Consider the following 17,804-nt stretch of genomic DNA (forward strand, 5'->3'; position numbering starts at 1 on the left):
GCAACGACTTGCAGAACCGGCCGCAGAAGTTCATAAAGGTTGTGCCATAAGTATGTACTCTGAAATGTCAGAATACACAGAAAGCCAGCACTGAAAAATCACCATTAACAATGTACCAATGGCTATGGAAGACTGAAATGAAAATCAGCATCACAGTCAGTGCTTGAGGTATGTTGAGGGTAATAATTTCAGTAGCATTGATCTCGTCAATGGTGCATTGGCTGAAATTGTTGAGATTCAGTGGATACAGCAAGATCAGCTTCACGAAGCTCAACAACCACTTGAAGTTCTTGTTCACTTCAATTATCTTCTCAACATTTTAACTAATGATAAACATCTTTATGCTATTCAGCCAATAGCTGTCAATTACGTGAACAGAATCAGCATGAAAATTCAATGACTTCATCTGCCTTTGACATTGAGCTGAGCGATAACTGCACACAAGTGATAGGGCGTACTTTGCCTCCAGTTGTGGTCTCAGTCTTTGCACTCTCTCTCTCTCTCTCTCTCTCTCTCTCTCTCTCTCTCTCTCTCTCTCTCTCTCTCTCAGTTGCTCTGTCTCACTCTTTCTCTGCTGCTTCTTGGCACAGAAAAATAATTTTACCAAAAGTGTAGAAATGAAGGAATTTGAGTGTAGGAACTAGGGATCACAATTGAATATTTACTGCTATAATTATATTGCGCCACGCCAGTGTGAAAACAGTGGTCAGTTTGAACATTTGCTATGACATACTTTGGCTAAGTAAGTGATGGCAAGGCTGTGTACAAGAGCATGCTCATTTTTCTTTTACTTTGACCTTTTTAGGACATATTGAAATCTGAAATATGGTCATCTGATTGTGTTCATGATGATTGGTTATTCCAAACATTTTGTTACCATATAAATTTTCTCTTAATTACACTTCATTTTGAATAAAGACATCAACACATCAGATTTCAGTTATGTTCTGTAACAACAAAAACTCAAATTCTTTTTCTGATGCTGTCTTTCTACCCCACACTTTTGGTCAAAATATTTTTCTGCACCCTGTACACACTGAGAAAGATTGACTGTTCTATGACTGCACTTCCCCAGATATTGTCAAAGGCACGTCTGAGAGGCCTTCCCCTGTTTGATGCAGAGCAACACTTTAGAATGTAAGGAGTTCCTACCAATATCATCAGACAACTCTTTGATGAAGGTTGACTGTCTAAAGAGCTTGAAGGGGCTATAAGAGTTCCACTTCTCATCACTTTTGAAATTGTAGATTTCTTTCTTTTTGTTGAAAAATACAATAAATATCAAATCAAAACAAAATTGAAACTACTACTGCTTTCTTTTGATCTATACGCCCTTAAGAATTATAGAATTAGGATCAGTATTTGAATGTGTTGTGTTTTATGCTTTCTGAAGAAAGCTAGAAAATAAAAGAAAATGGAAAAAAAGGACAGATGTTTTCTGAAACTATATGCCAAAAAGTAAGAAATAACTTGGAATAGAGAAGCATTTAATGTGCCTTTGAATGATACTTGAAATCATGTACAGCAAACGAGGCGCCAATTAAGAATTTAAAGTTAAGTGTTTAATTTATAACCTTAAAATTTTAAAGAGTACTAGTTCATATTTATCTGATAGTTTATGCAGACTGTGCAGTGTGCTATTGTTTCCCTCTATCACATATATCTGAACGTATAAAAAAGTTTCCAGTCTCAAAAATGTTTGAATAGAGAATCCTTCAAATATCAGGAAAGAGAATATATGTGGTGCAAGAAGTAATGTCTCCTGTACGAGTGCTGTCATCGTCATTGTTCTTTCTTTTCCTGATAAAAAGGAGATGATTTAGAGCATCATTTAAAGCCACATCAAATGATTCTCTAAACTGTTTTATTTCTTACTTTTAGACAAATGATTTCACAAAACATTTGAATTGTTTTGTCAAACATGATGTAAACCCTCTTCCTATCATGTGGTTTTGTCTCGCCATTCGTGTTATCTTTCATCTTCATAACCTGAACATCTGTTGTATAGCTTTCTTCTCTTGCTGTCTCTTCCCCAGACACCCTTGTCCCATTCTCTCCTTTGTTCTGAGAGTCTGAACTACAATTGTGCAGAATGTGGACTAGATTTCACCTCCTTCTCTATCATGTGACAACGGGATGACTACGTATGTCTTTGAGGTTTATGTTTACAGTAGTGTTGTTTAATAGCTTCTTTTTTGTGGCCATTGTTCCTACTTTTTCTCCATAAGAGACAAAGAACGAGACAAAGAAAATAGCAGTTTGATCAAAACATGAGATGAATTGTGTGAAAATAAGTAATCCCCTGTCCCTGTGTTTAATGCCCAGATAGCTTAACAGAAACAAGTGAAGTATTTGAGTTTTTCATGCATATAGAACTGAAATTAATAAAGTAACACCAAGATAGTAATAAAAGTGCTACTTTTTTTCCTTTTTTAGTTTCTGGACAGAACTCTGCAGGAATTTGTGTATGCCTGGTATAAAGAATTGTCAACAGATGAGAGCTTCATTCAAGAGCTTAAACATGCAATACGCTATTCTTCATCAGTATTACTGCGTAGAATACTTCAGGTAAGTATGACTTGAACACAAGTCAGGATTCTGATTGTGGATGTTCATACTCATTAAAACTATATAACTGTATTTAGTATCTCCCAAAATTATTAACACCCTACTTCTCTATTCCTATATTCCAAATTAAAGAGGTGTATGTATCCAACCAAATATGCATCTTTACATTTTAAACTGAATTTACACTTTTAAGAATTTTGTTTGTGCTGTTACGTACCACTCAGAGTAGTGACATGTATCCCTGTGCGTTCTTACTGACAAATGACTACTCGTGAAGGAAAATCATAAAATAAATTATCATAGAGGAGAGTGCAAATACTGTGCAGATCTGTTATTTTATTTGCATGTTGAGAAGCGTGCCGATGGACATGTCTTCAAGATGGGACAGCTATCACAGTAACTCCATGACAGAAAGTATGTGCATTGATGTAAATATAGAAGCTCCTAACATTGGCCTCCTACTTCAGAAAAGATTGAAGTCCTTCAAGAATGTAAATTTTTGATAATAGTTATGATTTTGATCAGAAAATGAAGTGTGTCATCCATATTCTTTCTTTCATTGGATAAATTTCTGTGTAGAGATTTCGTGTTAGACAGTGTTTTACCAGATGAAAATACACTCATCAGTACAAAGGTGGATTCTTTATCTTGCTCTGAGAGGAGACCAAATGGATACTATAACACCGAAAATTAGTTCACTTTATTACAACATAGATAACAAGAATAACTTAACTTTGTACATTCACTGCCACAGGAATGTCATGAGTATTCACAACTGTATCTGAACATTAACATATCGCTTGATACAGACAAAATACAAATCTCTCACTCAGAGTACATTTCACAATAATTTTCACTTAGTATTCTGTATAATACGGTGACCACACAACAAGTACATTTCACAATAATTTTCACTTAGTATTCTGTATAATACGGTGACCACACAACAAATCTCTCACTCAGAGTACATTTCACAATAATTTTCACTTAGTATTCTGTATAATATGGTGACCACACAGGTGGCTTACTAGAAGACAACGGTGACCACACAGGTGGCTTACCAGAAGACAATGCTGTCATCTTAGTTGATGATCATGGACTGGGCTGAGCGGTGTTGTGTTCAGCCTAAGTAGAAGAGCCATTGTGATGGACGTGGCTACACCAGTAGTGCTCATTTGTCGATGCAACTTGGCTACTTATCTTTTCTTGTGGTTGCGTTGTGAGGTACCAACCTTGCTTTGGCACGTTGCTCTTCAGACAACACCACAGGCATTATGATTTGACAGAAGTTTGATCTTATCCATTTGATGTATATATTTATGGACAATTGCAGATTATAAATACAAATGATCTTTGTGTATCATTCAAGGAAGTTAGAGTAGCAGTATTGAATTTCCTTACAGCAATAATTGTACAGTCTATGAAGTTTACACAAAGCCACCGTTGAGCAACTAACTGGTAACAAAGAAACAACATTAAATCATCATTAATTAAATCATGTACAATGAAATGGATGGAACATGACATGTTTAATATATGGTTAGTATTATCATTTTATTCTTGACCACGATCTCTTGAAAGGCTGTGCAGGAATTCTTCTCCAACTGCATTGTTATTGCTTCTAAGAAACTCAGTACCACAATGTTAACTTCTTTCAAGGAATATCAGAATTCCATTTCCATTTATAAACTGTATATTTACATGAAATATTTACATCATTAAAGTCATACATCAATAGCCCTGTTAATCATGACATCCCAACACAGACTCTCAGCATGGCATTAATATTAAAAGAACACTTCATTTGTCTCTTTATCCTATATAATTACCAAACGTCAAAATTATTTATATATCTCCTTAGGACCTCTGTACCTCTTCAAAATAAGTCAGTGATCCCTGGACCTCACATACACAGTATTCGCATTCAAACATGTATGTTATCACTGTTCCATCTTGAAGACGTCCATCATCTCTCAGCACTCCTCTGGAGTGTTGTATATCACCACAAAATGTTCTTTATTAAAACATACATTAATATGTAAATTTCTGTGCACTTAAGGAGATAGAGGGTGTAAACTCTTGTGTACTATAAAATACTTCAGCTCTGTTCTGGATGTGTAATACCCATTAGCAGTAAGTGACTTAACATGGAATAATGGGTCACCATTTCTTAACTTATTATATTATTAATATTTTTCCATTGTAATGCGTATAATTAGCTGAGTTGTGCAACTGAAGGTTGGGCCTTTGTAGCTGTAACAGTTTTTTAAATATGTGTTTTTGGCAGGTGGATGTTGCTCGTGTTATACTATACAAGTTACTGCCAGTAGGATTGCGTCACCTAGATGACTTCCTAGGTAGTATTCGTCTAGCTGGTGGAACACAGGCCACAAGTGGAATATTGGAAGATCTAGACAGAGCTGTGTTAGAACGTGCTGCTCTACGTTATTTGGGCCCACGTCTTCACCCAGCAGTGCACAGTAGAGAAGCTGAGCTTATGTACCTGCGTCAACTCACATGTTTGCTCTTACCGCAACTTGTTCAGCAGCAGCAGCTTAACTGCAGGTGTGTCAGTTTGATTTATTATTGTGCATGTTCTCTTCCCTTTTTTCAATAATGCAATGTGGCCTCCAACCTATATTATCATCAGACAAGTGATAGAGCAGTGCAACCCGAGTACTTTTACATGCGAAGGCAAAAGTCAGAAACATTTGCCTCGGTGCAGTATGATTCTGAATTAAGAATGTGATGGTATAACAAACCCTAACACCATTGTATCTGTCTTGACAAAAACAAACAGCTGAAAGTCTACAAATCAAGACTGGGTAAGGTGATGCATTTGTTAAAATATTGAATTCATATTCAGGGGGAATGGAGCTCAGATCACCATATTGTTGTTGTAACTTAAAGTATCATAATTTTTAGTTTTACAGTCATTTCTGTAAATCAATTTAGGTGAATGTCAGAATGATTCCTTCAGCAAGACCATGCCAGATTCATATCCCTGTACTTGTGAGACTGAGCTGGTGCTCTATCTTTAGTGACCTTGATGTAAAGCCTGCCTCAAGGCACAGATCAGAAACTAATATTTCAAATGCATATAACGAATGTTATGAATGATGAATTGTGATTTATTTTTCTCGTACCATAGATGTGCTAATCATGTGATTAGTGCACAGGAGATATGTCAAAACATGGGGGGTTGTCATTTCATCCACAAAATATTGTGCAGTCACCTCTGAGCTTAATATGTACAATATATACTGGTTGTCTGTCATTGTTTTTAGTCATCCACTTTACTCAAAGTTCTTATTATTGGCTAGAAAATCCAAATTACGTATATTTGGAATCTTCTCTTTATACCTTACTCATTTTCTTGAGTGGCAATTGCTAATGTTCGATGCAAGTTAAAGCTTTTTCTTCCACTATTTTTGAGCTTTGACTATTTATTTAAAACACTCAGTTGAGACTCCTCAATCATCTGTCTTGTTTTCGAGCCAAGAAGTTAGAGGCACATTGAGTTTGCAAAAATTAGGGACTCCATGAAATTAAAAATTGCTCATAGAAACATAAAATGACGGATTTGTTTCTAGCTTAGATAACTCACAGGAAATATTTATGGCAGTGATGTGTATTTCAAACAAGAATATAATTATTTTAAACAAAAGTAAATGATAATTCTTAAAATGATTGTTATACTGCATTACAAAACTCTGCAACAGTGGCAAAACTGACAGAACAACTTAAAGAAACACATGTATTGATCTATAATACAGCTTTATATGATACAGCGTCAAATGACACAGCAAAAAGCTAACATGGCCTCAATTTGAAGAAAAGTTTGGATTCCTCCAGCCCTCCTGATTAAGGTTGTTGTCAGTTTCCCCAAATCGCTTGAGGTAGATGATACGGTAATGAACAAGATAGTAGCTGATTTCCTTTTCCATAGTTATCAATTCTAGCTTTGGTCTGTCTCAGATGATGTCTGCATCAATTGGATATTAAACTCTGTTTCGTCTTCTTTTCTGGACAGAAATTTCACTTCCAGAGAATGAATATGAAATGAGCCTTGACTATGTTCGTACAGTACTCCATGGTGATTAAGACATGAACACAAAAATCACTACCACCCAAAAATCACTACCTCCATCATAACAGATAAGCATTTTGTGAATTTTGTGTTAACTCGACCTCAAGATAACTGTCTAGTTGTCAGCTGAAATATCACAGTGTGAAGTTGATGTCATCCAGCTGCAGTTCCAAAACATCAAGTAATATAAACATTTACTTACTGTACTCTCAATGAGCAGTGTTGTATACTGATCTGAACTGTCAGTTGGCAGCCTGCAAAAGGAGCAGAAAGAAGAAATTAATAATTCCAAAATGACATATACAGGTCATCTAAAGGAGTATGGAAGTCATTATTCAGATTAGGGCTGTAAACAGAATGTCCACTGCTTACCGAATCCGTGAAAATCTAAAACATTTGTGGCACATATTAAACTATAGGTTTTTTTTCCACACTGAACCTGTACTGTGTGTAATTAATAATTATATTTTCTGTTTACAGAAATTTTAATGTCTTAATACGAGAGATTCTGTCAGGATGGGTGCTTTTACCTACAATGGATGTACTGGCTGATCCAGCCATTGTTAACAGTCTGCTACTACTTTTGGTGGATAAACAGCCTCTAACACAATATCCAGCTGTAGTGCCTGATACTGTTCCATTTCTGGCACACTTTGTTTCCTCTGTGGCACCTCCAAAACATGCATCAGTAAGATCAGTTATTTATAGAACTTCTTTTGATGTGACATATTTGAAACAGATTTAGCCTAGTTCCCATTCAGCTTATTAACATTAGTGTGGGAGAGCTAAACTTTGCTTCAGCACATTACTATTCCTTTAATTTGTCATATACAGAGTGTGTTCATAAAATAACACAAGTGATTTTATTGGGAAGCTACTGCATGTGACATTGTGTTTGGACCTTGGGCTAGATTGGGAGACACTTGGCTTCACAACCGGCCGAAGGTCACTTGGCTCCAAGCAGTGGTTGCGTCAGCACTGTTGATTTTGTTAACTCACCTTAAAATGTGTCTGTCGTGCAATGGAGAAAATGATCAAACTGTGGAATATGATCAAGTCATGCACAAAACAGGGCAACCCCACTCTGAACAGCCAGCAGTTAGCCTTACTAATGAAAATGTGACTTGCGTGCATGATTTGTTGAACTCTGACCATGAACAAGTGCTACGGTGATTGCATTGACATTGATCCTTCAAGTAACTGCTCTGCATTTCATTACAAATGTCATAAACATGTGATAAAAGATGTGGGCCAAGCTGGTCCCCTGTGTAAGTGTTGACGTGTGAGCAAAAGGCCAATTGAGTAACAATCATGAGTGAACTTCCAGAACATGTTCAAACTGAGCATGATTTTTTTCAGGCAGTGTATTATTGGGGGTGAAACATGCATTTTAGTATGACCAGGAGACAAAGCACCAGAGTGCTGAACAGCACACACAGTCATCTCACAAACAAAAGAAGGCAAGAATGAGCATCAAAAGAAGGTAAGAATGAGCATGTCATTGCTGGTTGACTTCTTTGACACTAAGGGTCTGGTCCACCAGGAGTTTCTACAGCCAGGACAGATCATTATCATTGCATACAGTATGGATGTTCTTGAAAGATTTAAAAAAAGGGTCCTTTAGCATGCAAAAGGAGACAGCTACTATGTGGGTGCTCCATCTTGACAATCTTTCAAGTCATGCTGCTCTGTGCATTCACAAGTTCCTGGCAAAGCACAGTCTGGCAGTTCTGCCTCAGTTTCCTAAAAATTCAGACTTGGCTCTGGCAGACTTCTTTTGTTATTCAAGGATTAAGGCTGCCCTCGAAGGACACCACTTTGATGGCATTGAAGCAATCAAAGCAGCTTTGATAAATACTCTGAACAAGATTCTCACAGAGGCCTTCCAGGCACGTGCCTTGGGAACACTCCGTAAAAACGTGTAGATGCACGATCTACCAAGTTCTTCTAAGATTTATAAACATTTTAAACTACGTCTTGAATATTTTTTTATGATGATACTTGCATTACTTTATGAACACACCCTGTAGATTCCTTTAAATTGTTTTGTATTTGTATGCATTTGAAAAAAATCAGTTTTTGTTACATTTACATTAAAGTGCTAACTAAGTAGAAGTTGATGGTAATATTCATGTTTAAGATGTCTGCAAATTCCATTATACAAAAGCAGATGTCCCGAAACTAATGCTTTGCTGATAATTTTTGGCTGTTGAATATTCCATTCATTGACTGCATTTTCCTTCTCTGATCTTAAAATTTAATGCTTAAGAAATGTAATTAATTTTTTTACAGTTATTACATTTATATGATGATATTTACAGCTTGTGGATTTTTATTTCTAGGCATTACGTTTTGATATGGCAGGGGTGCTGAAGGACCAGAGTTTACTTTATCCTTTTATTCAGTTCCTAAAAGGAGTGGGATCAGTCAACATTCTACAGTTCTGTTTGGATGTAGGTACGCTTGGATAATGGAAAAAAAAGTCCTTGATTCTGTATGTAACACACCTATACCATTCTCTTCTGACACTCCTCATTTTCAAGGGTAACAGATGAAGAAGCATGTGTGGTGTCACCGCCAGACACCACACTTGCTACGTGGTAGCCTTTAACGTATACCGTTTTGTAACTACATTGACTGATTCCTTGAAATATGCATCTAATGCAGACAAAATTTCTTCGTAGAACAGAGTTGCTACGTCGCGGCGGGGAAATAATTTCACTATCACACGGTACGTCTGCACCCCTACACACGCCAATAAGTGAGGCTGCCGCTCGTTACCTTGAATTCTGTAGGCGGCGAGATGGAATCCAAATTGGCGTGACCACTCCGTCCAGGTTTCCAGTGCCACATCGAACTGACGAAAAGGTGGTGCAACTGCATGTTGTAGCTGCGGTAGCGGTGGAGCGGCGGCTGCCGCATCGTTTTGCATTGCACGTTGACCCTGGACGAGCTGTCCAAGGGCATCCAATAAGGCCTACGTCTGCTGATTCTGCAAGCGATAAAATTCGGACAGTACATCTGGAGATTGTGGCGAAGCCATGACAAGTAAATTAGAGCAATACAACCGTTAAATCTTCGTCGCCAAATTTGTAGTATTGGCAGAAGAGCCAACACTGTTTTTCTAGAGGAGGCCAAAATGCACGCGTTTAATTACACGCTGACTGGCGTGAGGTCTGGAACAGGACAATATCTTGAGAATTGCAAATAAAGTACGTAGTTGATATAATACTTAACTTTAATCCACAATTGTAGAACATCTCTCGTTGCGGTACATGCATCATAATATTAATTATCAATTGAATACGGCGCCTTGCTAGGTCGTAGCAAATGTAGCTGAAGGCTATGCTAACTATCGTCTCGGCAAATTAGAGCGTATTCGTCAGTGAACCTTTCCTTCCTAAGTCGGCTGTACAACTGGGGCGAGTGCCAGGACGTCTCTCTAGACCTGCCGTGTGGTGGCGCTCAGTCTGCAATTACTGACAGTGGCGACGCGCGGGTCCGGCGTATACTAATGGACCGCGGCCGATTTAAAGGCTACCACCTAGCAAGTGTGGTGTCTGGCGGTGACATCACAGCATGAGCACCAAAAGCTGAATTTACTGCAGAACCGGTCAGCAAACAAAATTGGATGTTGATCTTCTGTGGGCAGCATATAATGTAGTTATAAATAAGAATTTCGAGAAAATAACTCTTACTATATGTGGTGTGAGATGTTGTCTTACATCAGATAAAAGTTATGAAAAGTTTGTGTGAAGAATAATGATCTGAAATGAAAAGAACATTCTACCTTAACTGATGAACTTAACAACAAGATTTACCCCCACTTCTCTCACACATTCAGTATTTATTGCATATTCATGAGTATTGTGCAATAATGTTCACCATATGAGCTATACTGAAAAAGACTGAAAAACTTTAAAAGTATTGATACTCGTTCAGTTTACAGTAAGGCCTAAGGGCAGTATTGCACACTATACACCAGTTCCTGCCCAACCGCAGGGAAATTAAATTCACTTCAAATGATTTTCCACAAAGAACTGACAAAAATGAATGACAAAAGATCAGATAATAGGCTGAAAGATCTGTACGAAAGCACCATGTGATCCTTTGAAGAAACGGAGTTTATACGAGGGCGGTTCAGAAAGTAACCTCAGATTGGTCACAGTGCGGGTTGTGGGGGGAGTAGCGACGCCATCTGTGCGTTCACGCACTCAACAGGTCAGTCGGCATCAAGCCGTGGTCGAGTGAACGTCGTACCTGCGCTAGTTTAGTTTTTGTGGCAGTTTGAAATGTGTGCTGCAATAGAAAACCCCGCCAAATGTGAAGTGCGTGCTGTCATAAGGTTTTTTACAGCCAAAGGATATTCTGCAGCAGCTATTCATCGTGAGCTTTGTGCCGTGTACGGACCAAGAGTTATGAGTGAAGGAGTTGTCCGTGAATGGGTACGTTTATTTAAAAGTGGACGAGAAAACGTTCATGATGAAGAGAGGAGTGGTAGACCATCATTGGTGACTGACGAACTCGTTCAGACAGTTGATGCAAAAGTTCGTGAAAATCGACGTTTCTCAATGTCGGAGTTGTCTACTGGTTTTCCACAGATTTCTAAGACTCTCTTGTACGAGATAGTGACAGCAAGATTGGGTTACCGTAAGTTCTGTGCACGATGGGTGCCCAAAATTCTCACCGACCACCACAAAACTCAAAGAATGGCCTCTGCATTAGACTTTCTGTCACGTTATGAGGACGAAGGAGAACCATTGTTAAACAGAATCGTGACCGGTGACGAAACCTGGATTAAGTACTTGAACCCTGAGACAAAAGAACAATCAAAGATGTGGGCACATTCAAATTCACCTACCAAACCAAGAAAAGCCTCGCAAGATTATTTGCCAGAAAACTGATGGCAACAGTGTTTTGGGATGCCAAAGGGGTGTTGTTGGTTGAATTCATGGAACGTGGTACGACCATTAATCAAGACGTGTACTGTGAAACAATAAAAAAGTTACGACGGGCTATACAGAACAAACGCCGTGGTATGCTGACTTCCGGTATCGTTTTTTTGCACGATAACGCCCGTCCTCACTCTGCTCGCAGAACAACGGCCCTTCTTGAGTCCTTCAAGTGGGACGTTATCAACCATCCACCTTACAGCCCAGACCTGGCGCCAGTGATTATCACCTCTTCATGCATTTGAAGAAATGGCTCGGGTCACAGTGGTTTGATGACGACGAAGAGCTCAAAGATGCGGTCACAGGCTGGCTCCAGGCACAAGCGGGTGATTTTTATGCAGAAGGAATTTCAAAGCTTGTGAAGAGATACGATAAGTGCCTCAATCGCTATGGAGACTATGTAGAAAAATAGTGCAAAGATGTAGTTGTAAGATGTATATATTAAAATATTTTTATTTAACTTGGTGTATTTTTTTAAATCAGCCGGAGGTTACTTTCTGAACGGCCCTCGTAATTGATAAGAATAAATAACCACAAGATAGTTTTGTGCAAGAAGAATAATCCATTTTTGAATGCAAAACCAGATTTCTCAGCAATGTATAAGCGATTTTGAAAAGAAATTGATTTCCTACTCCGTTTTCCTACTAGAGGTGAGACATGATCTCCCCTTCACGCCAGAAATGTAATAGCAAAGTAATCTGTGGGAAATGGTGGCACTATTCAAGGATTGGGAAAATTAGTTTTGTCTGTAATAATTGGGTGATAAAAGGTGTTCTTCAAACTGATTACCTTCCAAAAAGCAAAGGAAGGACTGGTCCAAGGCGAAAGGCATAGAAAAATTGTTTGATAAGAGGCCTGAATATAAAAATTTAGAGAGAGAGAGAGAGTGAGTGAGAGTGAGAGTGAGTATATCTGCCTGTAGAGGTACTTTGGCAATGGAAAACTTGAGTGTTCTGAAGTACGAGCTGTTGGAACAGCCCCCTATTCACCAGAATTTGCACACTTTACTTTCCGCTTTGCCATGCACCGAAAGGAATTTGCAGCTGAATAAAATTTTATGCCCATTGTCAGCCATAGATGGTTATTGTACTGACGACTTCCTTGAATCACATTTCACTGATGGAATCTATTCACTGAAGACATTGGACAAATTGCATTGAACTACAATGTGACTAAATAAAGGAATAGATGATCTAAAGCTTGGCCTTTCAGTGTTAAGATGGCAAATATTAGTTAGTACTCATAGATTGGCAGAATTAACTAGCTTAACTCTAGATACTCACAGCAGACAAGCATCTTTTGGACATCTGTTTTTTAATACTTTCCAAATAGAGAAAACCATCTCCACAAAATATGTTTGATTTAAAAAAAAATTATGACTGCTGATAAAGTCTGCAAAGAAGTGGAAAGTCTGTGCTACTGTGACTTTAAAAAGCATTATATTAAGGAGCAGCAAAACTGACTGCAGAAGTGGCAAGTGTAGAAGCTACCTCTCCACTTTTCTGCACATTTCCACAATAGTGTTCTTGCCTAACAGCTCAGTGGTCACAAATTGGAAGCCTTCGGCACTCGCTTTTTGAACCCAGCTAAGCAAACTATTCCAAAGCAAAGTGAAGAATGATTATTGCACAATATTGCCACATTAACCCCATTAATGATAAGTGTTCATCCAGTAATCATTGCTGCTTACGATACTACCCTAGATAGCACCTGTAGCAGAAATATCACTGTGGCTACAGTGTGTGCTTAGAGTCATGGACCAATCCATTCTAGGCCAAAGGTTTCTCATTGACACTTAAAAATGAGGGAAAGACAACAGGTAGGAGAACTGACCTAACTCTCCCGGGCACTACTTTTACTAATTAAGCCATGTTTACACTGAGTTTAAAAACATTTCTGTTTCCAACATTGTTCCACCAAAGTCGGCAACAGTGTTTATTGTTTGCATCACATCTTCTGCTGCACTGAACTGCCAGAAAACATTTCACATTATGTATTTGCAACAAGAGCAAGACTGTGACAAGTGAAGAGGAAGAATTAAGGATATGTGCTGCAGCTACTCGACAAAAAAAGCAGATAAAGAAAAATATGTAGCCATCGAATATTATAGAAGACATTGCAAGAATGACATGAGCTGAATTTGGAAGACTGTTCTGGTTTTCATAACTTCATGAGGATGCCATTGTCTGATTTTGAAATTCTAATGTATATAATAGGACGAGTTACTTAAAAGAAAGACACAATTTTCAGTAGAGTAGTTCCAATGAAGCCAATAATTACTGTTACTCTTCTATTTTTGGCTACAGGAAATTCCTATCATAGCCTTGCATAATTATTTCACAGTTATATCATCACCACCACCATCGTTATTATTTTTAACAAATAATACTCCTTCAACTCTAATGTCACTGGCACTTCTAGTGAAGGTGATGGAGGAATCTGGATTTGATCATCCATCTGCCACATCCACATTCAATATTGACTGCTCCCTTCTAAAGGAATGCATTTCTGCCTCATAGAGAGTATCATAAATGTTGACACTGCCCTTTCATAGTGTGGCAACTCATGTAATTTGCTGATGACATGTGTCCCAAATTCACTTAATGAATCCTGTTCTCATTTTTGTTGTTTGTGCAGATCAGTCTGCAACACTGACATGACTTGATTTAAAGGGTCACTTCTTTCACTCACTCTTTCCATCTGTTTTTGTGGAGGAGACATACTTGTTGTCAGTTCACCTGGACCTGCGGCATCTTCTGCACCCTCTGCAGGTAGCTGTTGCGGAACCATAAGTCAAATTTACTTGTTTCAGTTGCTGGTGACTGAAGGTGAATGGCAGGCAAAAGAAAGTGTATTGAGCCAGATATTCCACTTCCTTCATTGTGTGGGAGCAACTGACAGGAGGCATATTTTCTAAAGTGTCTTGTTGCTAGTGGGAGTGAATTTTACAATTACAAAGGGTCATTCAGCATTGTGTTGCATACTGTTGTTGACACCAATTACAACTTTTTATGTGCCTGTGTTATGTGCCAAGGAAGTGTTTTTAAGAATGCCTCTATAAGTGACCTATTTCACAAAAACAAACAAACTTGCCATGTTGTAAATGTTTACCTGGAGGAACAAAGCCACTACCACACAAATTCATGGCAGTTGCTTTTCCATTACAGAAAAACATCTTGAAGCCATACCTGTGAAAGGACAACCAAGGCTCAAAAGAAAGATTTTTCTAACTACCAATTTCCTAGAGCAAGGAAAGTTGTAGAAAATACATTTGGTGTTAGAGCCTCAGTGTTTTATGTATTTCGAAAACCAAGGTTGTTGCAACCAGAGATGACCATGACAACAGTGTGTTTCTGTATATTAAGGAAAAATGCCTAGTCGAGGAGCCATTACAGCCCACAACGAAGCTTTGATTTTTATTTCCTACTTACAGGGGAAGTGATCCCAGGAACATGGAGAAGAGGTGCTGCTGAATCATTTATTACTGCACTTCCAAATATATCACGCAAAGTTCAAATACATACAAAGAAATTTCTGATGGATTGCAATTATTTTGTAAGCCCATAAGGACTTTTACCATGGCAGAATAATTACAGCTGAGTATTGTTGTTTAATATTGAATACAAATAAACATAAGTAAGCAAGCATAACTTGACCTCATTGTCGACGGGACGTTAAACACTAACAACCACCACCACCACCAACTTCGGTTGATACAAAGAATCTGTCACGCTTCCATATCTCTTGGTGTCTTCAGTTTTTTGTTTCTCACATCAGTACTGTGATACAAGAGGCATCAGTTTTTTTTATCTACACCATTGCTACTGGTGCCAAGCAGTGTAGCTGTTTTTTGAAGAGAATTATGCTTAAATGTAGTATTTCTGTAACTGGAACTGCGAACATTCCAAAGGTATTCCTCTATCTCAACACTGTGACAAATTTGTAAATTTTGTTTTTTGTCCACTTCTGTTTTGAAAAGGAACACACACTGCAGCTGAAGAAAAAATGCAATACTACACAAAGTGGGACAGAGTATAAACAAACATTACCACTGAATAGGAGCATTTAGTGGTAGCAGATCCCGAAACAACATTCCTTTCATCTGTATCGATATAACAGTGGAAGACATTTTCGTGTTTGCAACATGTTGCAAATATAGGTAGTCCAGTACTAGCTGCAAACAATGTTGTGATCATTGTTGCAGAACATGTTTTGAGCTCAGTGTAAATGCATCTTTAGTTTAACTTTTAGACTTTGTTGTGATGCATGTTTAGTTTTTGTGGTCATTATGTTATATTCACTTTTTTGGTGTCTGAAATATTGTATGTACTTAGGAAGTTTTTCCCCATTCTGTGTTGTAGAAGAATTCAACCGCAAAATGATAACACCTGACTTGAGTGACGAGGATCTTGAAAATTTGTACAGAGAGGCTTGGGATCTATATTCAGTATACTTCAGTCCAGCGTCACCTGATCATATTGAGTTCAGCCCTTCTGTAGTGGAGGAAATGTTCTCAAGTAAGAAATTCTTAATTTGGTATCATGCACTTATTTTAATACTGGTAATTAACTAATTCAGTAGAGTTAGGAGCTAAAACCAACTCTCTCTCTCTCTCTCTCTCTCTCTCTCTCTCTCTCTCTCTCTCTTTCTCTCTCCCCCTCTCTCCCTCCTCCTCTCAGATTTGTACTAAAATTAGAAAAAATGATATAGATGGTGTAGAGAATTATTTAGTACAATACAGCAAGAGTTGACATGTTGGTAATGCCATGCGTGACACGAAAAAATAAATACACCGTAGGTTCAGTAAGTTCCCGAACTGCCTCAACATTTAGCATTAATTTCCAATGTACTTCCCTTCTTATTGCCACTCAGTCGTATCATTGATCGTGCAATGACTGCGGTGCTCTTCAGAATCACCATCTTATTTTGTGGACTTGATTCAATATCCTCGAAATCCTGCCCTTGAGGGCAGATTTTAGCTTCTGAAGAGCTACACAACTTAATGCATTTTGCATTCTTGAATGTTCTTATCTCTAATGAGATTTATGGAACATGATATGTGAACAGTGGCAAAACAACAGTTTAAAAGTGGGAGGTGGGGATGCAAGAAAACCAGTTTACTGATGAAATCTTCTCGTGCTTCCATCTGAATGCAGCTACCCAGATGGAAGCCCGAGAAGATTTCATCAGCAGTATATACCGGGCAAGCCTACTTTCACAAACCAATTTACTGTTTGTTGGTTAAGGGGGGGGGGGGGCATGAAAACTTAATCACTGATTTTTGTCCAATATGAATTAGAAATAACCTGTCACCAAAAACGTTAGGCAAAAATATAATATTGACTGTGTGTGAAGGTGTTAAGCAGTGAGTACTATGTCATTCTACAAAGAGAAACAATTCAGTGTTCAGAGTCATCAATATGGGCCCAACTTTATAGGTCCTGCTTCTTGGCAATAATTTCCTTCCTATAGGCTTGAGAAAGATATCACACAGCTGGGAAGACATTAATTTTACAGTACTTTTCTTTGAGACCATTTACAAATGGCAGATCAGATTTACTGTAGGCCACAGTAACAATCAGTCATTGAGAAACCTCATTATTATTATTATTATTTTAGAAACACTGTGGATCACATCTTAACGGAAGAGAGGAATCATAATTTCTGTGAACAAGAAGACATTTATTTCTTACATTTTGGATTCCACAGTTCTTACATACAGTTTTCAAACTTAGCTTTCCTTTCCTCAGTTCTGGAAACAGCTTCTTTCATGACATCCATAAGATTGTTTTTTCCAGCATAGGCTTGACAAACATGAAGGAAAAGTAGATGGGCAAGTCTCATATGTGTCACTGTTTACCCGATTAAAGTTTTAAGTTGGTGCAGGTTTCTGAATGACATCTGTGAGAGTATTCTTGTGATACTGTAACTTTCATAATCAGCATGATTATGGCATAATCAGACTTATCAGGCGAATAAGTTTCTGAAACAGTTCTTTAAACTACACTACTGGCCATTAAAATTGCTACACCAAGAAGAAATGCAGATGATAAACAGATATTCAATGGACAAATATATTATACTAGAACTGACATGTGATTACATTTTCATGCAATTTGGGTGCGTAGATCCTGAGAAATCATTACCCAGAACAACCACCTCTGGCCGTAATAACGGCCTTGATATGCCTGGGC

The 17,804-nt window shown here is 38.1% G+C and overlaps 1 protein-coding gene across 2 annotated transcripts in view; it reads left to right on the forward strand.

Annotated features, from left to right (window-relative positions):
- LOC124777066 (sorting nexin-14-like) overlaps window positions 1-17,804 on the forward strand; it is a 235,220-nt gene that overhangs the window by 59,601 nt on the left and 157,815 nt on the right. For both annotated transcript variants that reach the window (XM_047252339.1, XM_047252340.1), the window contains exons 4-8: window positions 2,437-2,568; window positions 4,856-5,133; window positions 7,139-7,346; window positions 9,001-9,115; window positions 15,972-16,127. In XM_047252339.1, coding sequence (XP_047108295.1) covers window positions 2,437-2,568; window positions 4,856-5,133; window positions 7,139-7,346; window positions 9,001-9,115; window positions 15,972-16,127 — 889 coding nt within the window. The remainder of the gene's footprint in view (window positions 1-2,436; window positions 2,569-4,855; window positions 5,134-7,138; window positions 7,347-9,000; window positions 9,116-15,971; window positions 16,128-17,804) is intronic.

This window comes from Schistocerca piceifrons, chromosome 2 (genome assembly GCF_021461385.2).
Source record: "Schistocerca piceifrons isolate TAMUIC-IGC-003096 chromosome 2, iqSchPice1.1, whole genome shotgun sequence".
Taxonomy (NCBI): domain Eukaryota; kingdom Metazoa; phylum Arthropoda; class Insecta; order Orthoptera; family Acrididae; genus Schistocerca; species Schistocerca piceifrons.